The sequence below is a fragment of the Natator depressus genome, chromosome 14, assembly GCF_965152275.1.
Source record: "Natator depressus isolate rNatDep1 chromosome 14, rNatDep2.hap1, whole genome shotgun sequence".
Lineage (NCBI taxonomy): Eukaryota > Metazoa > Chordata > Testudines > Cheloniidae > Natator > Natator depressus.
In genome coordinates this window covers 291,116-316,622 of record NC_134247.1, presented here as the reverse complement: position 1 = coordinate 316,622, position 25,507 = coordinate 291,116, and the positions used below count along the sequence as shown (strand labels likewise).

Below are 25,507 nucleotides of genomic sequence, written 5' to 3'. Positions count from 1 at the left end.
GGTTCTTGAAGCATAACAAAAAAGCCACCTTGTCCTTTTTTTGTGTCTTCTATAAATTAGACTGTCCTAACCTTTTCACTCCATCATACCAAAAAACTCCACAAACCAATTCTTCCAGGCTTCTAATTATTTGTCACCCACCCATCTCTGAACCCTCTCTACTTCTGCTTTTGAGAGAGTGACAAGAACCAGACAGTACTGCAGGTGAGGGGTTACCACTGATTTGTATTATAGTACTTCTGGTATTTTCTAGCCTTTTTTTGGTTTGTTTTTAATACATCCCAACATGTAACCAGAAAGATGAACACGTTGTCAAATTATGACCTATAAGAGTTTAGAAGTATTGGTGATTTTTTAAAAAACTGAACAGCTTTAAACAAAAATTTCTCTCCCCACCCACTGTCATGTCAGACAGCCCAAGTTTACAGCCTCTCATGGAATCAGTTTATTACAATTAACAAACAAGACAGGAGAGAGAGAGCAAGCGTGCGTGCATACGCGCGTGCACCCATGCATGTACAGGGATATTAGCCACCTAGGAAATTATATGCTCCTAGCTACCTACCAACAGCAGCCATTCCTCCTGGGGGTAGTTTGGCCTCTTTGATGCACCGCCCCCTCCAGTAGGCAGCAAGAATGGCCTCTTCATGACTTAAGGAGTTATCTGCATAGCCACAGGCCAGCTCTCCTACTGAGTGACCAACAATTCCATCAGGCTGCAGATCCATGGCCTTCAGCATGTCAATCTGTGCAATCTATGAGGAAAAGCAGTATTACCAATGTCACATCAGATGCCATACATCTGGGATGGTCGTGATAGGCATATTAGAAATGCCAAAATAGGCTTCCCTCCTCAGAGCAAAGTCCTTTCCTAATCTTACTGCTGCTCCCTACCTCTCACCTCCAAACAGAGTTCTGGCCCTAAATGGAGGAAGTGGAAGGATCCAAGTGCCTCCCCCCGAATTTTCTTCTTCTTCAGGTCCCTTCCACTGTCTTCCCACTCCCACAAGCCACTACTGCTCCTGGGCGGTGGAGGTGGAACTGCCCACAACTGCACTGTATGCTCAGCCCTAAGACTGTAAGCACAGCACATATACACATTTCCTAACAATGCCAAAGGCACACTCAAACCTGGCTTGCACATCAGGCGTGCTCCTTAGCAGCTTACACAAGACTATTAGAAGGATCAGGAGCTGAATGACAAAGGCAGTATTAGTGGTCAAGCAGACACACTTGGAACAAAACTGGGAAAGGGCCTCAGCTTTCACCCTTACCTGAATAGCAGCAAGGCCAACAAATGCATGAACAGCATCTTCAAACGTGTTCTCATCTGCGTGCAGGAGCATGTCAGACACCTTCAGTCCAGTGTCCTTGAGAGCCTTATCGGAGCGCAAGATGGACTGTTGGAACAGCTCAAGCTTCATCAGGCTAAGGCCCATCCCCTTCCACTGTGTTCCCATGCCTGTGGGATGAGACGAGAACATGAGCCTTGCTCATGGCAGTATGGCCATGGGTAGGGAGAGCTGAGCATTTGCTCTAGCACAGGGAAGATATAAGAAGAATTCAGTCTAGGAGAACATCTTGCAGATCTCAAATCCCCACAGTGAACACGATGCTCTGTTTTTCAGTCTCCTAGGATTTGTTACCAGGAGAAGGGAAATTGTATTAGGTGGAGGATTATCTGCAGATAGTCCACATGATCAATGCAGTAAACAGGAGATCCTGAAAAAAAAAAAATCTTAGTGCACATACCACAAAACTAAGCAGATCAAGGAACAGAGCATAGAATCAACAGACAGCTCAAGCTTCCAAAGATACAGAACAGATAAGAGTCTGATCCACCTTAAAGTGGAATTACCTGAGCAGATGTACCAGAGGGGCCTCCCAGATGTTTGAGTCTGCTGAACCTCCTTTATGTCACTCTGACTGCCAATTAAGGTGTAGCCCCTGTAGGGCATGGATGAAATAGGGATCCCAGAGATATCATTGAGCAGGCTCACAAATGAGCTGTACTCCCTCAGGCTTCTGCTTTGCTCTATTAGCATTTCCACTGCTTCCTGTGTCCTGCCACAAACTTGGACCAGTCGTGGCAAATTGTGCATCTCCGGAGGGTAGAATTTCTTCTTATTTGGTCTCAGAATGACATGGACATTAGAACCTCCAAAGCCAAAAGAATTGATACTGACAAGGCCTCCTTTTACTGGGGTTGGTTTAGCAACCACCTGGACACGACCATCTTGTAAGGCTGGAATTTCTGGATTTGGGGTGTTGTAATGAATGTTTGGAGCCCACAGCCCATGTTCCAGAGAGAGAATCACCTGGAGAGATAGAGCAGAACAGAACAATTATGGCTTAGATTTTTTTGTTTTAACATACACCTTTTAGTTTTGTTCTACAAATGGCTGAGTATATAAGATAGAATTGCACTTCGCAATTGCACTTAGATGGCTCGTTCGGTCACTATATTGGATTTTAGAACACTTCACAATAGGTAAATAGGTACTATTGTCCCCATGTTACAGATGGTGAAACTAAGGCACAGAAAGACTAAGTAGCTTAGATAAATCAAGGCCACACAGGAAGTCACTAGCAGAACTAGTATAATAATTCTGAAGTCATAGCTCTCTGTCCACACTCTACCCAGTAGACTGTGCTGTCTTACTTGACAAGTGAATCCAATGTGCTAGGAATATCACCCCCCCTCTCCCCTCACTCTCAGCTCATCCCTCCACAAAATCTGCACTGCCCAGCTCATTTTTTTCCTTCCCCCCATGGTGCCTCCCAATCCTCTTCTTTACAGTCACCAAATCTCCCATTTCTACCTTTTTTCTCTGCTCTATGAGAAAGCTATTCCCAGACTGAGATCTAGCTAAAGGAGTCTCTGTCCTGCTCTGCATGTTTTTCTGATCTAGGTACAGGGCCAGCATGAAAGAAAAGTTATGAAGTAACCCACCTGTTTCAAACAGACTGAAAGCAAAAATGACTCCCAACTCATGGTTATGTATGCACTCAACCCCAAGACGGGAGCTCCTGGGGAAGGACAGGTATTGAGGCTGTGCAAATATTCCCCTGTGGCACAGGCAGTTCCAGCCAGAAATTATACAAGCAGCTGCAGCCTCAAAACCACACCAGTTATTGGTATTACTGCAGTGTCCTCAGGCCTCAACCAACATCCCCCTGCTGTTCAGAAACAACCCTCAAGGCAGGTGGCTCTGATGAGAGACAGACAGTGATAATAGGATTATTTTCCTGAATTGGGTATCAGATCTGGACGCCAAGTCAAGAAAACAAGACTGCAAAGTCTTCTGGGTTCCAAGTTTCAGTGATGGAAACATTCCCTGTACAAGCTGAGAAGGCTGCTGTGGACCTGGTGTAGTGTTTTATCCCAGCTGCCTATACACCTGCAAGGTCATACTCAAACATATTTGAAGAATTTAGAAAGGATTAGTGTGTGCACCCACTAGGCTCCCCCAGAGACAAACTATCTAAGTGGAATTACATATGGGATTTTGTCTTCCATGGATAGCAGTTAGTTAAACACTCTGGTATCTGAACTACTCAGCCTAGATTCTGCTGCCATGGGAGGTGATTTAGGGAAGACTATCATGCTGAACTGGGTAAGATGGAATTCGAAGCCATTTTCATTAATATAGACCATGAGCATAGAACTACTTTATCCATATGGGCCCAGTTAAAGTGGAGGTTTAGAAGTAAGACATTGTGGCTTTTATCTCTGACTTTCCACCACTAGGAAAGCAGTGTTGATGGCCAAATGGTGTTTCTATTTCAACTGAACCTTTGGGAGATGCTTGCTATCAACTTAATGAGTACTAGATTCAGCTCCCTAGAAGGAGGCAACTCATGGGGCTGGAGGAGGGGAGGTTGCTAGGAATAATCCCTTACAAAGGGTTTTTACTGGATTGTTTAAAAGGCATTGGGAAGGAGGCTGGGGACAGCATGGAGTGGAATTAAATGGGCTACTATTATTTACAAACTTCTATGTCCTATTTTATTTGTCAGATGTAATTATACTGTAAAAAGTGGGTGGGCAGTACAGCTCAACCACATAAAGAGATGGGAATGGGTCCTTGCCATGGGATGTTCCTTCCAATTGTTCACTACAGCCACTTGTTGCATCTTTAATTAGATTGTAAGATCTTGGGGGTAGGGACTGTCTGTGTGTCTAGCACAATGAGGCCCTGATCCTGACTGCAGCCTCTAGGTTCTACCACAAAACTAAAACATTTATATAATCTCAAAAGAAACCACAATATCCCCACTAAGCACAAGCTGCAAAGGGGTAGTGGTGGCAGAAATCCCTACCAACAGGGTACAGACCTACCTTCTGGCTTAACTACTGAAGGTCTGGTCAGTGTAGGAGGGAGTTCTCATATCAGAGAATCCTTGGAGTACACCTTGAGCTCCATTACAGAGACAGTGAGCCCAGCACTAAGGGCTCTTAGGTTGGAGCTGTCACCTCGGATTGACATCAGCTGGGGAGTCTGGAGGAGCCCAGCTCAGTCCCACAGGAGAAATCCAAAGGAATTCTATGGAGTCACTGTCAGAGGCTGAATGGCCTCATGCAATGGAATGGACACAGGGCCAGCGACAGATCGTGTACTTGGCTGAGAGACCCTCACAAAGAAGTCAGGTCTCTCAGACCAACACCAAGTCTACGTTCTGCTCCACCTCACCAAGAAGTATCTTGGAGACCAGGGAACTGTGCCAGGGAGTTCAAAAATCCACTCTGGTAAAACAGAGACCCTAGTATAACCAGGATAACCAAGCTATTTACAGGCCTTCAGTACAACGTAGCAGGGACAGGCTCCCATGTTTTCCATGATTCTGTGACCACTTCATTTACTGCAGAACTCATCCAATGCCTCAGAATAGAGCTTAAGAATGCAAGTTTTCATCTAGAAAACAAGACTGCAGTTCCTAGATATGGCAACAAAGAAAATCCTCTCAGCGTGACCTGAACATAACCACCACAATATTTGCCTTAGCCTGAAACAGTAACTCTGACAGACTGTGCTGCTTCCATTTATGTGGCCATGTTAAATTGTCATCACTAGGCTTCACGGCTAACTGTCAACACTGTTAGCTAGCACTCTGCTGAGCAGTTTAGCAGACACTCATCCACCAGTGTTGGCTACAGTAGCAGATAATGGGGCACGTGTGGGCCAGCTGGTTGCTCTGAGCCAGCTGGGAGTTCAAACCTGTGTCTGCTCCCCCACCACCCCTCACTTGAAATCACCTCAACCCTTGCCCACAAGTGACACGGGAGCAGGGGGAAAAGATGCATCCCCTACCCAATACAAAAACTTCCAACCACTTCCTGAGCACCAACAACCCAAGCTGCTTGCCATCCTTCCTAGGTGCCAAGTGCCCCAAACTCACCCTCATCAAGTTATGCCACAGCTTTTCATAGTGATGCATAAAATAATTGAATATCAAACTCACTAAGAAATACAGTAATGACAATTAGCCATTTAATAAAGAACCCTCTGTTCTCAATGCAATTTAAGTGTCTGCAGACTTTAGGACTAGAGAGAGACTAGACACTCAGGTCTCTGTCTAAGAATTTACATCCTGCTTGTTGTAGAGCATTTGGAGCCTTTATGAAAACCTTCAAATGAGGCAATAGCAGAATGGGCTGCCTGGTTAATGAGACAACCTCCCAAGTCTCTCTCACCACCAGAGCTAAATTCCACAATGGGTCAGTGCACAAGGCACGGTATCTATAGATGTAATAGTTGAGAAACAATGTCTTACCTTGGCTAGTGCAGCAAGCCCAGAGGCAGGTTCTGGGTGACCCATGTTTGACTTGGTTGATCCAATCAACAATGGCTCTCGCTCTAATTGACAGAAAATATTTGCAATGCCATTCACTTCCTGAGGATCCCCAACCTAACAGAAAAGGAAATTAAGTCAGAATGATACTTTATACTAAGCATGCACAACATGCAGAAGTTGGCAGAAGAGCCCCTGTCCCAAGGTCTCTAGGCTAAAAACAAAACAAACCCCACAACCACCAAGGATTGTGAAGGGAATAGCTAGAAATGGGAAATCTAGCTCCTTCCTGTTAAATTGGAAAGAATGGGGGGGGGGTGCGGGAGAAGAAAGAGGAAGGAAATTGAAAGGAGAGAAAAGGAAAGGATGCTAAAATTGGGGGGAAGGGGAAGAGACACAGAGATAGGAGACAATGGTAAAATTATGCTAACCTTGGTGCCCGTACCATGAGCTTCTACATACTCCACTTCCTCAGGGAGGATCCCAGATTCTTTGTATAGAGAACTGACCAAATCCTGCTGCATCTCTCCAGAGGGAAATGTCACGCCTGGAACAAGAATCATTATCAATTACCCATTCCCATCTGGGAGCAAAGTTTCAGCAACCTGTTCATTAATTAGGATTACTAGGTTTCTGAATGCATCCGATGCAGTGAGCTGTAGCTCACGAAAGCTTATGCTCAAATAAATTTGTTAGTCTCTAAGGTGCCACAAGTACTCCTTTTCTTTTTAGGTTTCTGAGGGAGATCCAAATATACTTTTAGGATTTATGCTCACGTTTCCAGCACTAAAACTGCAACAAGTCAATCTCTCAGTGAGAGGAAGGGGAAAAGGGAAGGCCGGTCCTGGAACGAAACTGAAGTTGTAGGATTTAAACTTTAATATCAAAGACCCTAGGCTTCTTCTCATCAACCATCTACTAGATTGAGCAGTGCTCATGGAACTGAAGCTCCCAAGGAGAAGGAAAAGTAATTTTTTGTATCCTCTCCTTTCCCATCATAATGTCAATAATTTGCAACTTAGCCAGTGTAACATCACTGGGATACCCCTGGGGAGAGCAAAGTTGATCAGCTGAACATCCTCCCATTACCTTCATGTGGAATAAAGTGCTAACCATTTAACTAGATTCACTTATGACAAGAGAGGGTCAGAAATTTTCCACTAATCAGGAGAAATAAATCTCCCAAACCCCAAAAAAAGGGAAACTGCAGAAGAGTTAGCAAAAGCCTCAAACCCGCTGTTCTTGGGATAAACACTGAAAAGAACACTAGTATCTCATGGTCTCCCAGAGATTTGAGACCTACCTTGCTCCTTAAAACCATCAGTGTTACTCCCCGCATTGACTATTGTGGCATAAATCCGTTTGGCCATGGATTTCTTGGTCATGAGAATGACCACTACAGCTTCAGAGCGGCAATAGCCATTCCCTGTGGGCAGAGGAAGAATGAAATAAAAGCAAAGAGAAATCCAGACAGCCCTGCATATGACAAAGCAGTGAAGTACCGTGCGCTATAGTGTCATTCCTGAAGAGCCTTAAAAGAATGATCATGCCTTTGGAAAGGCATGACAGACATGTTCAGCTAAATATCAGACTTAAAGAGGGTCTCCCTCTTGGTCTATGAAGCCCTGGAACACTTTCCAGCATGACATTCCTGTCTGCCCCCTGCCCCATTGTAGGGAAATGAACCATGTTTTCCTTTCCCATCCTTATAATTTTTTATGTTCCTATTGAGTGTGCAGCCCTTGGCAGTTCCATTGTTTGTGGCAAAAAACATGAGCAAGGACAGAAGAGAGTTTAGCCACTTTTCTGTTTCAATATAGATTCCCTGGAGGAAGGAACATTGTGCTCTGAGAGGCAGCCAATGTGATTTGGACCTAATCCCTTACCTGAAGCATCAAAGGACTTGCAGGCACCGTCAGGACTAAGCATGCCAAGTTTCATGAACTGAACAGAAGTGTTGGGTCTCAATAGGAGGTTGACGCCTCCTACAAGGGCTGCATTGCACTCTCCATGATGAATTGCCTTGTAAGCATTTTCCAAAGCAATGAGGCTAGAGGAACATGCCGTATCGATGGCCATGCTTGGTCCTTGGGGGAAAAAAAATGAAATAAAATAAAATCCGAAGTCAAATCATTTCGTTCTGTTTGTTTCCTATAATTGCTGTTCAGAACCTGCCATCTCTGCTCTCCAGCGACTGGAGCTTAGGATCTTTAAAGAAGTTGATCAAGTGATAGATAAAAGTTTAGAGTATCCCAATGCATTGACAACGTTACCCTCCCTGCCTGCTGACCCCAAGAAAGGCTGGTTTGGCCAAACTGTGCCTTTCCCACTTTGTTTATGAACAGCATTATGTACAGAAGCCACAGGCATTTCATCATCTCAGGAAGGACTCATCCATTTCTCCATTCCCACCGCTAAAATCCTTTGTCCCTGGCCTGATTATTTCTCCCACTTGCAGCCTCCTCCTCCTCCCTGGCCCTAGCCTTGTTCTCCTGTAATCTGCCCACCACCTCCATACCCAGACTTCCTCATGTTCTGCCCTGCCTTTAAGGCTGTGCACAGTACAGATCTTGCCTATTCCTTCACCCTCACCCCTATCTGATGCCCTCCTCACCTTCTTTACTTTGCCTAAGCTACAGAGCTAACTGCTCCCTTTGTGAGTCTTCCCCCAACCACACATCTGTGGGCCAGTTTCTATACTGCCCTCCATCAAGTGACCGTGTAAACAAGCAAAAAACTCCCAAAGTAGCACACCTCTTTTCCAGAAGGTCTTCCCACCATCATCCTCTTCTCAGAAGAGTACCAACTACTCCGACCCAGACCTCAAGCACTAAGTCTGCATGCTGAGCCTTGCTGCCCAGTCACACCATATTCATGGATTCCAGTTTCCCCACGTACCACACATGGCCCCTTCCTGGATGAGAAAGCTATGTCTTCATGTCTGTGTAAGTACCTACCACACACTGGATACTATACTATTACTATTGCCAAACTGCTATTACTCATCAGCATTACAGAGTCCTCAAACACTTACCTTTTAAGTCAAAGAAGTAGGAAATTCTGTTGGCAAACATAGCACGCTGGCAGCCGGTCATACTGTAACCCAGCAGCTGTTCAGGGTCTTGGCTAAATGCTTCACCAGCTTCTGATCCACTCACACCTATCCACACACCTGTGTCTGTGCCACGTAGGGCAGCTGGATTAATACCTGAGAGGACATCAGAAGGCAGATTATACACCAAGCACAATCTCAAATTGAAGGACAAAACTAGCAAGATTAGGTACATTTGGCACCAGAGGTTTTGCAGCCATTCCATGATTATGGAACAGCATAATTCTCTCCCTGCACTGATTTGCCAAATGCTTAATTCCCTCCTCTGCCAGCCTCTGAGATATTCTCAGATGGTGATTATTTCAGGTACACCTCCCCAACTCATGGACCTCACTGATCTCACAGCAGAGGTCCACCAGAACTTGATGTCAGCCTCAGTGCAGCTAGCTGGGATGGCATCTCTATAATCAGTCACATACTATTTGAGTGTTGTGTAGAAATAGAGCAGGCTGCATGGAATGTGGGGTTTAGATGCTGACCAGGTGGGTGTATATAAACTGGTAAGAGAGTTCTGTGCAGGAGAAGGGAGTAGGTAGAAGGGCAGAAACATCTAGCGCCCAGGAATTATGGAAAGGCATTGGAGGACTATTAGAACCCAAGCTCTATAACCCAGATTGCAGTCTGAGTCCACACTGCAAAGTGGGCAGGTTAAGCCCAAGTTTAAGTGAAACAAGGGTGCTAACCTATACTCCCCAGCCAGTTAAGCAAGCCCAGTTTCAAACCATACATAAACCCAAGTAATAAGGTTTGTGTGTGGATGGTAGGGAGCTTGAACTAAAATTTAGGAAAAAAGCCCTGGTTAGCTCTGCAGTGAAGACATACTTTAAAGAGGCTAAAAGTAAGTCTCAGAGAACAAGAGCCGAAACATGTATGTGGTTGAAGGGTAAGGAAGGAAAGGGCCTGAGTGTGTGGGGATTTGAAGTACAGTTGTTTTAAAAAGGGAGAAAGACACCTAATCACTAGCAAGGAAAAATAAAATCAAAACATCTTTATGGCCTTAAAAAGATGTCAATATTTTACAAGACATCTGCAAGTGTTCTAGAGAGCCACAGAACATACATGGCAGAATCCTCAAGTCTTGACTCAACAAACAGAAATAAAACCTTTTGATAACATAGAACCAGGAGTCCTGCAGAATGAGGTGCAGTGACAGAGCACCCAGATGCCTTCTTTCGCCTCCTCTCCTACTTTTCTCCTTCAATACTGAGGCCAGGAAGGGCCTTGACAGTGAAAGGCCAACTCCTCTTCTGCTGGGCCTATGGTGCCAGCCTCAATCACCCACTTGTTACATTTTCAAACAGGCACCTTCGTGCTTTCTCTCATGCTGCCACTCATGTTTGGGAGGCGCTGCCTGTAAACACCCACAAAACTAACTCATTGTCCTCCCTATAATTCTCTCGTTTGTGAAACCTACAACATAAACGAACAACATTTGGGCTGCTGGTGTGCAGAGACCAATGCCTATAATGATGACCAGTAATGTCTCATTGTTCCCCTGTAGTCTGTATCCATCTGTTGTCTTGTCAGCTCTCTGGACAGGGACCATCTTTTTGTTGTGTTTGTACAGCACCTAGCACAATGGGGTCCTGGACCATAATTGGGGCTCTTAGGCATAGTGTTAATACAAATAAATAATAAGAGCTGTAGGTGGAAAGGTTTCAGAGTAGCAGCCGTGTTAGTCTGTATCCGCAGATACAGGTGGAAAGTTTCTGGTGTCTCGAGGACTGTTCCTGGCTGTGTCACACTGGGAATCATTTTTAAAACACTAAATCCATTCAATTTTAGAGAAAAAGCTTTTTTAAAAGAATAGATATCATTAAAATTTCTAAAGGTTCCAGATACTGGCAGGGATGGAACAAGGGAAGGCAACAATTTTTGAGAACTAATTTCCTGAGTAAGAGAATTATGGAAGTTGAATCCAATTCCACATATTTTCTCTGGACTAAGTAGATACCCAGAAACACATCACTGTACATTCTGCCATTCTTTTGGAACTTTTAATGAGGATTAATTTTAATTCCTCCTTCCCTTCCCCACCCCCAATCATCTTCGCTACCCTAGAAACTGGAACATCTCCCTTTTAGCAGAATATAATGGAAGTAGGGCAATGGAAAATTTTTCTGGATGCAGAGGGTTCAGCAAACTACGATCAAGAGAACATGGCAGTTCAAGCATTACAGAAGCATTAAGCTGCTCCCCGTGGACCCCAGGTAGACATTTCTATCCATTTTAGAGATATTTCCTAAACCTGACCCCAGGGAAGAGAACTTAGTTTTGAAGTATTACCTGTTCCAGTTCTCAGGTCTCTTCTCTCTACTGTCAAAGCCCTAGAATTCTCAGACTCTATATGAAAGTTCTACTTAGACATGTGCAAGACTCTCCTCAAAATCTCAGACACACTAAAATCCAGTTTCACCTATTCAGTTGTTCAGCTGCTTACCTCCATCCAAAATGGCTTCATAAGAAACTTCCAATAGTAAGCGGAGCTGAGGGTCCATTGTGTGAGCTTGTTTGGGGTGAACCCCAAAAAAAGAGGCATCAAATTTGCTGATGTCCTTGAGTTTCCCATTTCTCCTGGGCAGCCCATAAAGTCCTGAAGAGAAAAAACATTTAACTAAAGACAACTTCAATGTAAAATGTGTTTACTAGGTAGGAGACCATCGTATGACAAGGTGTAATCTGGAATCACATGCCAGTTGTAAGTATTCTGAATGTCATGTCCTATTTCTACATTTCAGCACCAGACTGACAAGGTATCTACTTTTCCCACCTCCTCAGTACCCTTTTAAGAATAATTGTAAGAAGAGTAAAGTTCCTGATGAAACTTCTCCATACTAAACCCCACTGGCTGCTATTTCTGGCTTTGCTAAGCAAACTCATGCTCTGGCAAGTTTTGCCAAATAAACAAGCAGCTTTTGCAACACAGTTTGTGTCTCGTGAGTAGTGCCAGTTCATCACCAGATAGAAACACAGAAGCCACTTTCCACATCTGCAGATCAAGAGCTTTCAGTTGTGTCTGGCATGTACATATCCATTCAGTTAGAAAAAGGGTTTTCAATAGAACAGCCAAGAACATTATAACAAGTCAAAAGACTGAGGTGATCTTGCTACTCCCAAATCCCACAGAGATCCATCCAATACCCAGCAAACAGCTGTGTCAGTCTCATTGCTGCCTGATGCGAATAGCAGCTAGACACCATTGCTGGTGCATGAGTGTTGAAACTGCACTGCTATAAAATACTTTCTTCTGTAAGGCAGCACCATGAAGTTTATTTGGTTAACACTCTGACACAGGCCGCAACAGAGTGGATATAGGTTGGAATCTTATAAAAGCAGGAGATAAAAGCCAGGAAATTCAGGGACATCAGAAATGAGCTCAAACTCTGGCAGGGTTTTCCTGCTTATGAGGGCTCTTTTCCTTGAACACTTGAGCTCATCTGGAGAGCTCAGACCCCAAGTGCAGACAATCTCAGGGCTCACCTGGCTTCCACCTCCGATCATCTTCTGTGACCATGTCCACTCCATTGAATAAATTCTCCCAGAACTCTTGCATGTTCTCCGATTCTGGCAGCTTTCCTGCCATGCCTGCAATCACCACGTCCTCCATCTCCTAACTTCTCTCTGGAAAAGGAATTTACAAAAGTCAGATCCACAAATCAACTACCGGAGTGAACATTCATGCAAAGAACACATTGTGTTGCCCAACATGCTGAGGAAGGGAGGAGGCAGTACCCAAATGTACACTGTAAGAAGTTAGATCCTCCCCTACATTGGAATGGTCTATGGAGTCCATAGGTACAACACAAAAAAAAGGGGGGGGGCGCCGCACTGCTCCTCTCAAGCAAATAAGAGCAGGATTTGCAAAGAGAAGAAAAAATAAATACATAAAAATTACCTCCCTCCCTCCCCAACAGACACTAAGAGGCTCTGATGATCTCTACTTCCTAGGCCACAACCAGGGGATGGGAAAATACCCCCTCCCTTTTGAAGAGTCATTTATTGAATGCTACCAGCATGCTTCAAGGTGTGCAAACTGACGAAGACACGGTTCCTACTGCAAGCAGCTTACAATCCACGGCCCTGATCCTGAAATGGGATGTGATCCGTGCAAGCTGACTGCTGTGCTTGAATGGAGTACCAATGAAGTATTTCTACACAGATCATACTGAAGAATCCGACTGTGTATTTGACACAGTCAACATAGGTTTTAGGTGCAATTATATGTTAAAAACTGTCAATGCACTACTAACAACTAGATAATGGGCTCAAAACCCATCTCCAGAAACAGGGAGTTGGCAGGCTGATCTGAAGTAGTAACATGAAATTAGAGAAGGAGGAGCTTCCCCCCCCACCCCCGGACAGCTTCAAATAGACAGAAAGGATGGTCAGCCTTGAAGTTAAGGGAATAGACGGATTCAGGAGATTAGGTACTTGAAGGCTGTGAACTCAACTTAAAACAACTTAACTAATAGCTATAGACAAATACCCTGTAGGGTCAATGGGTGGGATTTTCAAAAAAAAAAAAAACCACCACCACACCTAGTGACTTAGAAGCACAAAGGCCACTGAAAACCAAACCTTGGATCTCAATGGGATGTGTGCTCCTAGAACACTTAGGAAGATCCCATCTAGTAGTGTTGGTTCTTGATCACCCTTTCCATGGTTATAGTGCCAATAGTTGCCCAGTATGGCAAAAGTTATTTTTGTTCACTTACACTCGCCTATTATTATTGCACCTGGAGTTGTCTTCTTATTTTAAAACTGAAATCCAAGAAGTTCTCTATGAAAAAAGCAGAGAATTCTGGTTTTGCTGATGACGCTTTCTCCTCATTGACAGAGAGATGGTATATGTATGAACACAGCTCAGAAAGGCCTTTGAGTCAGAATTTTTTGGACACCTTTGCCAACTATTTCAGAAACTCTTACAAAATTGACACCTCTAAGCAAACTGGTTTTGTGAAATTGACACTTCTGAGCAAAGCCATTCAAATGGGTTTCTCTTCTCTCCAGGCACTTTATTCTGTTGCCCAGACAGAACCGCACTTTCCAAATAACTGGAAGCAATCTTGTAGATAGGTACACTATTTTAGAGCAGATCCTGGAATTGATCAGCAGATGCAGAGAGCATTAATCTCCTACAAAAAGCTCAGCCCTCTTGGTTGCAGGGTTTTTGATGATGCCTGGCCAAACACACAATCATCATCACAGGGACATATTCAGATCTCATTTACATGAGCATAAGTCAGCAGTAACTCCACAGAGGTCAGTAAAGTTACTCCAGACTTATATTTGTGTAACCAAAGCACAAATCTTACCCATAGAAATGGAACTGGCTTATTAGCTCATCAAGTCCACCCCCTCTGGGAGAAAAAACCAGAATTGCTCCTAACCGGACATTTTCAACTTTCCAGCCTACTGTAAAATGCCTCGGACAACGGAAATTCCACTGCTTCCCTGGAAAACACTACTACAAATTAATTGATCATGTAATGAGGGAGTTGGGATTCCCACTTCAGTAGGCATTGTATCATGCCCTTTATGAGAAAAGCCAGTGACAATATGCCAATGAATTATGTTCAACAAGAGATTTTTCATTATTTCCATTCACAAAACCTAGCAAGTCAATTTTATTATTTGTATTACCACAGTGCCTAAGAGCTCTAGTCAAGGACGAGGACCCCACTGTGCTAGGCACCGTACAAACACAGAACAAAGAGACCGACCCTTCCCCAGAGACTTTACAACTTAAGTATAAACACAAGAAACTACAGATAGACAGGGAAGTACCAAAAAAGGACAGTCAGCGTGATAGATCTAGTGGTCTCAGCCATTAGCAGCCCAATCAACATCATCCATTTTTTCGTTGGCATCAAGGAAAAAGACTTTTCAGGAGGATAAAGTAACTTTGGAAACACTGACAGAGAGCTCCTCCTAGGCGTGAGTGGCACTGAGAGAGAAAGCACAAAGGGGTTTGTTTGAAAATTTAACCAGTCGCAGAAGCTGGCTGGCATGCCTGACCCATTGGAGGCAGGAGATGACATCTCAATAGTGAATGAAATGATAGGCGGGGCTAGGCCGTGAAGGGCCTTGAACATGAAGACAAGCAGCTTATGTTTGATGCAACAGAGGAGAGCATGGGGATGCAAAGAGACATGGTCAAATCTTTGTAGCAGCATTATGAATGTATATGTGCGGGGCAAAATTGCATGTGTCAAGGTCAGAGAGAAGGATGTTGCAGTAGGAAAGGCCATATCTTAGATGTTACACAGAAAGCTTCAAGCTTTGGAAACAGTCTGGATGCGAGAACCTAGAAAGAGCTCTGAGTCAAAGAGGACACCCAGATTATGGGCCAGAAGGGACAGGCCAGATGGTGGTGTTGTCCAGTGATTGAAAAAGGAGGGGGAGGCCTCTAGACCCCTGTTTTGGCCACGTTGAGGCTGACCTGTCAGCTAGACATGCATGAGGAGATATCAGAGAGACAGGTCAAAATTTTAATTTAGACAGAAGGAGACAAGTATGGAGTAGAGAGCTAGATTTGCAAACTGTCTGAACAGAGCTGCTAGTTGAATCTGTGGATGAGGTTACCCAGACCAAGGTGTAGAGGGAGCAAAAAGGAGACAAAGGACAGAGCCCTGTGTAACCCCCACAGAAAGTTGTGGAGCGAAGAGGAGGGATTAGAGGAATCCTCCAAAGGAGTGATTAGAGAGGTACTAGGCGAACCAGGAGAGAACAGAGTTGTAGAAGCCAAGAGAGGACAAGATTTCAATAAGAAGAGTGTGATGGATTGTATCAAAGGTGGCTGACAGATCAAGGAGGATGAGGATAGAGTAGTGGTTCTGAGCTTTGTCTAGAAAGAGATCATTAGAGATTTTGGCAAGAGCAGTTTCAGTGTGTGCAAGGGGCGGAAGCTGGATTGTACAGAGTTTAGGATGGAACTGGAGGAGCAGCACTGCAGAGAGCAGGTTCAATGAAGTTAGAGATGAAAGGGAGAAGGAGTGGTAGTTAAAGAGGAAAATAGGGTCAAGGGTTAGTTTTTTTTAAGACGGGAAAGAGAGCAGAGCATGTTTGTATTGTGAGGGGAGAGAGCCAGAGGAGAGTGGGCACGATGGAGGTCAAAATATGGGGTCACTGGGGCAAGTGGAGGAGTTAGATGAGGAGAGCAGAGGAAAAACTTCTGCACTTGTGAAGTGGAGGGGGGAAGAGATTTGTAGGAAGGGAGGGGGAAGTACCACTGTATTTTGTCAATCTTTGCTTGGAGGCAGCCAGTGAGATTCCATGCAGAGTGAGAAGTGGAGGCAAGAGGTAGGAAGGGTTTGAGGAGTGTTAGGAGGCAAAAGAGCAGCTGGGATCAAAGGCATAGGATTCAATTACATTGGAGAAGTAGAGCTCTTTAGCTCAGAAGATGGCAGAACTGAAGGAGGAAAGAACAGACTGGTTGTGGAGGAAGTCAGCTGGTCACAGGGTTTCCACCAGAGACTATTTGCAGTGCAAGAGTAGGAGCAGAGGAAGTGGATGTTAGTGATAAGCAAAGGCTAAGAGATGGCAGGGTGGACAATGCAATAGAAGAATGGGGGGAAAGAAATGTGGAGCAGAGTGAACCATGGAGAAAAATCAACAAGCATCTCAATGGAAGACAGGACAGGGAGGAGAGATCTGAGAGAAGACAAGAAATCAGCTGGTGGACTGGAAATCACAGAAAACCGAAATGCGTGAAAGAAGCCAATGCTGGGGAAACTCAGCAACAGAGTGAGCAGCATCTGCCTAAGGTTGGGAAATCCCTCTCTGAATACTCTATAGCACAGATAGACAAGGTGAAAGGAAGAGGCCCATACCAGAAAGACAGACAAACCCAGAAGAGACAACTAAGTGAGCCACCTCAAGATGCAGAGTCAGAATATTTTGCTTTGGAAAGGATCTCATTAACTCTAAAGCATCCCCAATAGTCAAGGCTAGCTTGGATGCCCCTCTATATCCAGTTACGGCTCATTCTCAACCTTCCTTGGCACCTTGTTCCATCACTCTACTGTTCTGAAAAGTTTCCCAACGTTATTAATACAGCACCATAGTTATGTATGGCAATTTACACAACAAGTTGCCCCAAAGCATTTGCAGTCTAATTTGGACAAAGTGGTGCATCCACATTTAAAAAGTTTAGAGTGGGGCAGAGGCCAGGAATGAGAATGCATCAGTTCTACAGCTACATTAAGGGACACATAGGATAGTAAAATAGGGGGAGAATACCTCGTGCATTCCCCCCACCCCAATGCTGTACTTACCTTTAGATTAAACATAATAAGTGATGACAACAAATTAAATATGGGAAGATGAGGGAAGAACAAGGGTGACAAATATGATTAGGCAGTTTCTCAGGTTTGTTAATGCCATCTTCATGGGTCTAATTGAGGGTCTGATTTCCCCGCCTTCCATCTTAAATCTATGACTTTTTGTTCAGATCTTTTGTTCCAATGAAGAGGTGTCTAGAAGACGTGAGCGTAACATACTTTGTCAATCTCTGACATTTTGGCATACTTTACTCTGACCCTGACATTGTTACTCTAAACTCTTACCAAACAGCCTGTTATTTTTAGAAAAGCACTACTCTAATCTGAACAGTTGTCCAATAGAAGCCTCACCATTGATGAGAATTACCATCTCACTTGATTTACACAATTTTTTTTTGCAACAGTGTTGTATTGCTGACTCATTCAGCTTGTCATCCATAATAATCAACCATTTTTTCTTGGTATTACTGACTAGTACACACTATTTTATCATTTCATATTTGTACTTTGGTTATTTGCTTCCTATATTAACCTCTATACAGTTGTTTTATTGATTTCAGTCCTTTTCTCAAATATATCAAGTTCATACTATATTTTAATCTTGTTCTCCATGTATTTGATCCCTGCTAGTTTCGTACTGGCCAAGTGTTACTAACATGCTCAGTTACAAATGAAGATACCAAGCTCTTCTGGATCTAGAACAGACCCTTATAAGAACCTCTCACTTAACACCTCTTCCCAATTCATCATTGCTTTGCTCCATGTTTAGCACCTGTGTGTCTATTTTTCACTAGTCTCATTTAATCTGTTTCTCTACAAGAATGCATTATGCATTTGTATGACCACTGAGCTTATTATGCTATTTAAGGAAGTGAAAGAAAGCCCTTACTTGGATGCCTGAGCTCTCCCCACTCCGCATACAGCTACTGTGGGAAACCCTCATTTAAGGGTTTCATTCAAGGGTTCCATTATCCCTCTTGGGTACAGTGAAGGGAGAGGGAAGCCTCTACAAAGCCTCCAGATGGCATTTCAATGGCCTTCCAAACTTGATGGGATACTCCTTGCAGAGCTAGTCTCCTGGGGAAGCACACAGAATCCATTGCAGAAATCCCTTGTTCTGCCTGATGCACTATCTTTTATACACATTCAAAATGGGATCTGTCAAAGTAGCTGTAATCTATGGTCTGATTATATGGATCAAGCCCATCAAAATTAAGACCCTGATCCTGCCATTGACTCACAGACCCCTGCACCAAATTGGAGTTCCATTATCTTCAGTGAGGATGCTCCTGCATGAACCAGTTGCAGGAGCAGGGCCTTACAAATAATCCTTTTCGTAGCCAAGTTTGTGTAACTCCAAAGACATAAAAACTAGATGAATTCCTCTATTTCCCACTCCATCAGTGGCAGGTGCACTGGCAGCAACGGGAGTTCCTATAGGAATCTGTAGAGAATTGGTTCCTATATACAAGTGGCATTTTCTCTGTGACTTTGCCAAAGTTTACTTCATTAGGGATATTAGCAAAAGATTTGCTTTTACTTCCAAGTTTTACTACATGCAAACCCAGATTTTCCAATATTTGATTTTAAATAAATATATGATCCCATTTCTAAAATTTATTTCCCTAGAACTTCAATTGTAGAAAAGTTTTTTTTTTTAAAAATGCCTACCTCTCAAAGATCTTTGAAAAAGACAGCAAAACTAAAAATCAAGGTGTACTTGTATTTGGGCTATTTTAGCTAATGTTCAGTCTCTCAGCCACTGTTAAACTGGATTTGTTATTGCTAAATCTAATACTGCACAGAATTTTTATTGTCTCTGTTGAGAGACTGGATTTGTTCCTTTTCTTAGGAAGAATGCCTTCGATTGCTTGATAAAACATGGAAAAAACTACACGGTGCTTCCATATCTTAAAAGAAAAAAAAAAAAAAAACACTATTCTGAGTGTAAAAAGAAAAAGGAGTACTTCTGGCACCTTAGAGACTAACCAATTTATTTGAGCATAAGCTTTCATGAGCTACAGCTCACTTCATCGGATGCATTCATCGGAAGCTCACGAAAGCTTATGCTCAAATAAATTGGTTAGTCTCTAAGGTGCCACAAGTCCTCCTTTTCTTTTTGCGGATACAGACTAACACGGCTGCTACTCTGAAACCTGTTATTTTGAGTGTTTTTATCATGAATGGATATATTCACTACTGGCTTTTGAGTCTGCATTATGATTATAGTGTTGTAAATGCCTAGATTATCAGGAAGTGGTGCTAGCTTCCCTAAGTTCATCCAGATTTAATTCCCAAAACCATTGCACTGTAAAAACATCATTTTAAACGTGTACCTGCACACTTACCTCCCAGGTGAGGCCATCATCTCACATCCTTCAGCTAAATCGACCCTTGGTGGGAGTTTTCAGAATCCTTTACTGGGGACACTGACTTTCATGTAAGCTAGTCTCATTTCCTGAAGCCCTTGAAGAAGCATTGCTAGTTTTCAGTACATCCCAAGAAGTTTAGAACTCCAAGGAGAGGCTGAAGACCTGACTGGATCTCTGTAAACCCAGCTCAGGGGTTTGCTTACAACACCATTATTCTTAGAATAAAGAGAGACGAACCAATACATCTGCTAATGGTTATGGCTGAATTAACAAAATGGGCTGAGTTTTAGGGACCTTCTGCCTCCTATAATATAATATCTCAAACATCAGATGTTATCTTGTGATATCTAGGAGACCCTAAATTTCTTGGCTTTAAGGCTTCTGTAACTCCTACCTCTGGTACTTTAAAACCACGAATAAAAAGCCTATCTTCTTCCTGTTTTTAATATTATCCATGCATGCAGCTAGTTTTAAATAGCTAAAATTACATAACTACTAAATTAGTACTACTAAATTACATAACTACAGGATAGAGGGGGGAAGGGGTAAAGGGGATGGGTGTAAGACTCCATTAGGTGGGGCAGATGACAGACTATACTTTCAGACCAAACTAAAGTCTACATGGAAAGCAAAAATTGATCTAAACTTTAAGTAAATTTCTCTTTAGATACTGGCTATCAGAAAAGAAATTAAATATTTCAGTTCCAATGTCCAAATGAATAAAGTCTCTGAAGTGCCACAAAGGATATGCCAGGGAGTATGTTTTAATCAAAGGTTGGTTTCAGAGTAGCAGCCGTGTTAGTCTGTATTCGCAAAAAGAAAAAGGAGGACTTGTGGCACCTTAGAGACTAACCAATTTATTTGAGCATGAGCTTTCGTGAGCTATAGCTCACTTCATCGGATGCATTCAGCTTATGCTCAAATAAATGTGTTAGTCTCTAAGGTGCCACAAGTCCTCCTTTTCTTTTTGTTTTAATCAATGTTATTTATCTATTGTTCTTAGTCCCCTTTGCATGTATTAATACATGTACAGCTGTTAATTATTCAAGGGTGAGAAAGCTAAGAAGAAAAAAAAAATGTTTTCCCTCTCTGCATCTGCTTGTGAAACAGGCTTTACCGTGTGTAACTGTCTTCACTGCCCGATATCAAAATGGCTGGATGCAGAACATTCACAATGCAGCAAGGGCTCAGCCTCCATCTCCCCTCTTCCCCGCTGCTACCTCACGTTTGATGAATAGCTCCAAAATCAAAGCTCTGAAGCAAGCTTCACTTCGAATATAGATAATCAAATGCACTTAATCATTTAATTTTACTTCACGTTTTTTGAAATCTTTAAACAAAATTAAACTATTACTGTACGAACATTTCAATAAGTAAAAGCTTCTCAGCTAGCAATGAATAGTCAACTAATTTGGGAGGGGAAAGGGACGGATACTGCAGGAGGCAGTGCAGTGTTTATTCAGAACATTATCTCTAAGATGACCACTGACTCTCCAAAGAAGCGCTTCACCGCCTCTCTCTATAGATTGAGATCAGATCCGTGTTACAGTCAAACCTTCCACCGGCATCTACAGCTGGCAAATTCCAATTTATGTTCAGACAAGAATAATTTAGCCGCCTATTTGTACAATCCTATTTACCGAAAAGGTCTGGGGAACGTTTACGGAGGAATACAGCCACACGCTAAATATACTGATAACTGCATTTGATGCCTCTAACACAGACTTCCCCCGTAACCAGTGGTGCAAGATGGAGCCGAGCCCAACGAGGGGACGGGCCCCGCCACAAACCCGCCGAGAGGCGGCGGCGGCGGGGAGATCCCCTTGTCCGCAGGGGCGAGGAAGGGGCGGCTCAGGTGCGCTGGCCCCCTCGCTGGTCTGGGCAGCCCGAGCCCCGATGTTCTTAGAGAGCCCGGCGGCCGCTTCCGCTCCAGCCCCGGGCTCCTCGCGCTTTCGCCCGTCCTCTCCCCCGAGGCAGCGCGGTCGCTGGCCCAACGCGGCCCCGTCCCAGACCCCGACACCCCGCTGCGGTTACCTGGCTCCCGGCGCCGGTGACGGAAGGGCCCGCGCGGGGCAGAGCGGCTGGAGCCCGGCCTCGGAGCGCGGCCTCGGAGCGCGCACTGCCGCGGAGCCGGCCCGTGTCTCGAGGGGGCCGCCGGAGCCCTGCTCAGCGGCCGTGCGGGGGGTGGGCTGCGGCACGCGGGCGGCAGGCTGCGGGCGGCGCCGGGACGCGGGGCTGTCGCACCGGCCTGCTCCGTGCTCGTGTCGCTGCCTCCCAGCGGCTGCCAGCGCTATTTAAGCAGCCGCCACCTCCAGCGGCCACGCCACATGGGCTGACAGCTTCGCTCCGCGGCGCAGTCCAATGAGAGCCGGGGCTGGGCTCCGAGAGCCGGCTCTGGGGCGATGCCAGCCCTGCCCGCAGGAGCCTCTCCAAAGGGGGCGGCCCCGCGCCGCCCAGCGGAACCTCCCCTCAGGCCGCCGGGACAGGGCTGAAGCCGAGGCGCCGAGCTCCCGGGGGCTGTTCTGCGGCCCCCGCCCCGTCCCGCCCCCGCGGGTGAAGGGCTCGGCCGCGGCCCGGCGAGGAGGCCGCCGCGGACCCGAATTGGCACGGGAGGGTTTTCACGAACCCCTCCCGGCTGCTCCCTCCCCGCGCTATGCGCCGCGCTGGGAGCGGGGCCAGGCCAGGCGGCCCCCCGGCCAGGCTGCTCCGAGACCCCCGCTCCCCGCCGGCCGCAGGGGCTGCAGCCGGCCCTGTCTGGGGCCGAAGGAGCTCGGAACGAGCGCGGGGAAAGACGCCCCCAGCGTCTGCCCCTTGTGGCGCACACACGGGGCGGGGCTGGTGCTTTCTACTCGCGGGGCTCCCGCGGGGGCGCCGGGCTGGGCACCCCGCGGCTGCCGGGGAGGCGGGCCTGGGCAGCAGCCGCCGGCGGGGGAGCTCTCCCGCCACGGGCCTCTGCCATTTGCAAAGCAGACGGTGACTGTTTCGGACGCGAAGTCCCCGGCCGAGACCTCCCCTGCGGGGGCGGGCGCGTGGGACGGTGCCGCCTGCGGTGCCTGGGCCTGTGGGGCGTTGCTAGGCGATAGGGTGATGTGGTGACTGCACGGAGGGGACGGCTCTGTTTAGGAAATGAAGCCGCTTGTGATGCAAGAAGCGCTTGTGAATTGCGGCTTATTTCAGGTCATTCACCTCGGCAGAGTGTGATCGCTGGAGGTTATTACAGTTCAAACCTGAAAACAGGCACTGGGGCGGTGAAACATGCTCCAGGGATGGCGTCGCCCCCCTCGCCCCAGTATACAGCCACGAAAAGCTCTGATCAGTACTCCCCATGGGGAGAAGAGTGGAGTTAGAGAGAGACCTAAAGCCTCCACCCAGCAGAGCCCAGAGTGCCTGTTACTCCTTGAAAATGATCATCCTTCTTCTCCTCCCTGCAGGGAGGCGGCTGGTGAGACGAGCTACTTTCGCTCTCACTGAGCCCTGTGTCATGGCTAGGAGCTTGTTAATTTTTGCTTCCTTTTGATCGTCTGTTAGCATTAAGAGCCAGTGAGCTCCTGCTACCTTGGGCAGTCTGGATCCCATGAACACCTGGTGGGTGCCCGCTGCAAGCAGGTGCTCCTTTGGAGCCCTGTGCCAGATTGAAGTCTCATTCCCTTCCAGTTGCCTCCCCGTCCTTCCACCTCTCCCAAAACCAACACAGGCTGTAACTCCCCCAGCCACCTGCTTCCTTCCAACCTGCTCCTAACTCTTGATCCAAACGGAGTCAGGAAGCACAACTGAGGGAGCCGAGGTGTCTCTGGGTCTACGGCCTTAGGGCTCCCACTATAACTCCTTCCCTAGCTTCAAACTCTGAAAATGAAGGTTACTTGTAACCAGAATTTTTTTAGATGGATTCTGCATATTCATGATCACGGGATGCACTGCCAGTGCAATTCAGAGGGTATACTGTCTCCTAGCAGTCCCCCTTAGAGTGGTCACAGGCCACTCCTATCCACCTCCTCAGACTTCCTGAGCATCTTGAACCTGAGGGTAACAGATTACCAACCTCAAGACATCAAAAATAACATCAGAGTCCCCAAATTCACAATTTTAAAAATATTGGTGTTTTGGATTTTTGAACTCCCCCTGCCCAACACCTCTGTGTGTGTGTGTGTGTGTGTGTGTGTGTGAGAGAGAGAGAGAGAGAGAGAGAGAGAGAGAGAGAGAATTAGCATCAGGTGATTTTGGACCATGCTGCATGAGCACTCATCCCCCACATTTGCACATCCCCTTCCACCAATTAATTCTGCCCCCCGGCCTCCACCTCAATTCTCAAAAAGAAAAGGAGTACTTGTGGCACCTTTGAGACTAACCAATTTATTTGAGCATAAGCTTTCGTGAGCTGCAGCTCACTTCATCGGATGCTCAAATAAATTGGTTAGTCTCTAAGGTGCCACAAGTACTCCTTTTCTTTTTGCGAATAAAGACTAACACGGCTGCTACTCTGAAACAACTCAATTCGGTTACCCCAGTTTCTACATTAGTTCTTCTGCCTGGGCCTGGCCCTCACATCTACCCCGTGAGTCCCTCAATAGTTCAGCATTCCCAATCACACCACTACTACTCCTGAAGCGCCACCAGGCCTGGCAGAGGCTGTACCAAGTGTCCCTTCTCCTGCTTTCCCTTTCTCCTGCTTTCCAGGGGCTCTTCATTCCCCCTCCCACGCCTGGTGTTGCATGGAGGGAGAGGGGATGGGGAAGAGGGAGCAGAGCTCTGCTCCCTCTTCACTCTCCCCTCCTGTGAGAAGAATGGCTTTAGATTGTTGAGGGGATGTGGAAGGGGAGAGAGCTCTTTCTGCAGCAGCTCTGAGTGGTTGCTTTGCCCCAGGGGAGAGGCAAGTGAGGCAGGCAGCCAACCAGAGGGGGTTTTCCCCCCAGGCAGGGCTCAAATTGGCTGGAGTTTGTCATCATGAGACAGAGTTCCAACCCAACCAAAATCCCATCATTTGCTTAAAAAAAAAAAGTCACAAGAGTTGGCACTACTGAAAGTACAAAAAGGGACTTAAGCACCATCCACTGCCTCAGTTCCTTCCACCACCGCAATTAAAGATTTCAGTAAGACTCCTAGGAAAAGGAAAAAGTGCACAAGGAAATGTGAGTGTGCAGAGTCCACCTTAAAGAATTCCAGTTGCAAGTAAGGAATCTTCATTTAATCTTCAAGTGCCTTCTGGATATTCCCACTCATGGGACAGATTGGCACACAGTGCTCCAGCAACAGAATAAGGATTGTAGTACTGCCCTATCAATTGTGCGTAAGCTCTGGACACAAGGTCCCACATGACATTCTCATAAGTAAGCTGAAGAAATGCGGGCTCGGTGGAACTACCATTAAGGGGATACATAATTGGTTAAACAACCAAAAACAAAGGGTAACTATTAATGGAATTATGTCAGAGTGGAGGGAGGTCTCAAGTGGGGTTCCACAGGGATCTGTTCTGAGTCCAGTGTTGTTTAACATCTTTATTAATGACCTGGATGTAGGAATAGAGAGCATACTGATCAAATTCGCGAGTGACACAAAGCTAGGAGGGCTGCCAAAAGTTTGTGGAGGACAGAGCTAAAATTCAGAGGGATCTTGATAAATTGGGGGGACTTGGCTATAGCCAACAAAATGAAATTCAGAAAAGACAAATGTAAGGTGTTATACTTAGGGAAGAAAAAACAAATGGACAAATACAGAATGGGGGATAACTGTCTTGGCAGCAGCACTGCTGAGAAAGATCTGGGAGTTGTCAGTGAGGGCCATCCCTAGACATTGTGGTGCCCTATGCAGTCCCCCCATGGGGGCCAGGAGGGGTGGGGGGGGGACTGTGCCCAAGGTCTGTGGGGGGCAGGAGCAGGCTTGGGGGGTAGGGGGGAAACCACCCCCCAGCACAAGCCAGCGGAGTGGATTGGGGCCAGGTTGTTCCACTTCCT

The 25,507-nt window shown here is 45.7% G+C and overlaps 2 protein-coding genes across 2 annotated transcripts in view; both read right to left on the bottom strand.

Moving 5' to 3' along the window:
• Positions 1–12,524, bottom strand: part of FASN (fatty acid synthase) — an 80,869-nt gene extending 68,345 nt beyond the window's left edge. Inside the window, exons 1-10 of the mRNA XM_074970541.1 lie at positions 12,386–12,524; positions 11,346–11,498; positions 8,828–9,001; positions 7,680–7,880; positions 7,097–7,219; positions 6,225–6,340; positions 5,776–5,910; positions 1,859–2,318; positions 1,275–1,462; positions 566–755 (exon numbers count right to left, since the gene is read on the bottom strand). Of these exons, the coding sequence (XP_074826642.1) occupies positions 566–755; positions 1,275–1,462; positions 1,859–2,318; positions 5,776–5,910; positions 6,225–6,340; positions 7,097–7,219; positions 7,680–7,880; positions 8,828–9,001; positions 11,346–11,498; positions 12,386–12,512 (1,867 nt within the window). The 5' untranslated portion in view covers positions 12,513–12,524. The remainder of the gene's footprint in view (positions 1–565; positions 756–1,274; positions 1,463–1,858; positions 2,319–5,775; positions 5,911–6,224; positions 6,341–7,096; positions 7,220–7,679; positions 7,881–8,827; positions 9,002–11,345; positions 11,499–12,385) is intronic.
• The window catches only part of CCDC57 (coiled-coil domain containing 57), a 148,466-nt gene continuing 135,376 nt past the window's right edge, over positions 12,418–25,507 (bottom strand). The window contains exon 18 of the mRNA XM_074970547.1: positions 12,418–12,526. Coding sequence (XP_074826648.1) covers positions 12,516–12,526 — 11 coding nt within the window. The 3' untranslated portion in view covers positions 12,418–12,515. The remainder of the gene's footprint in view (positions 12,527–25,507) is intronic.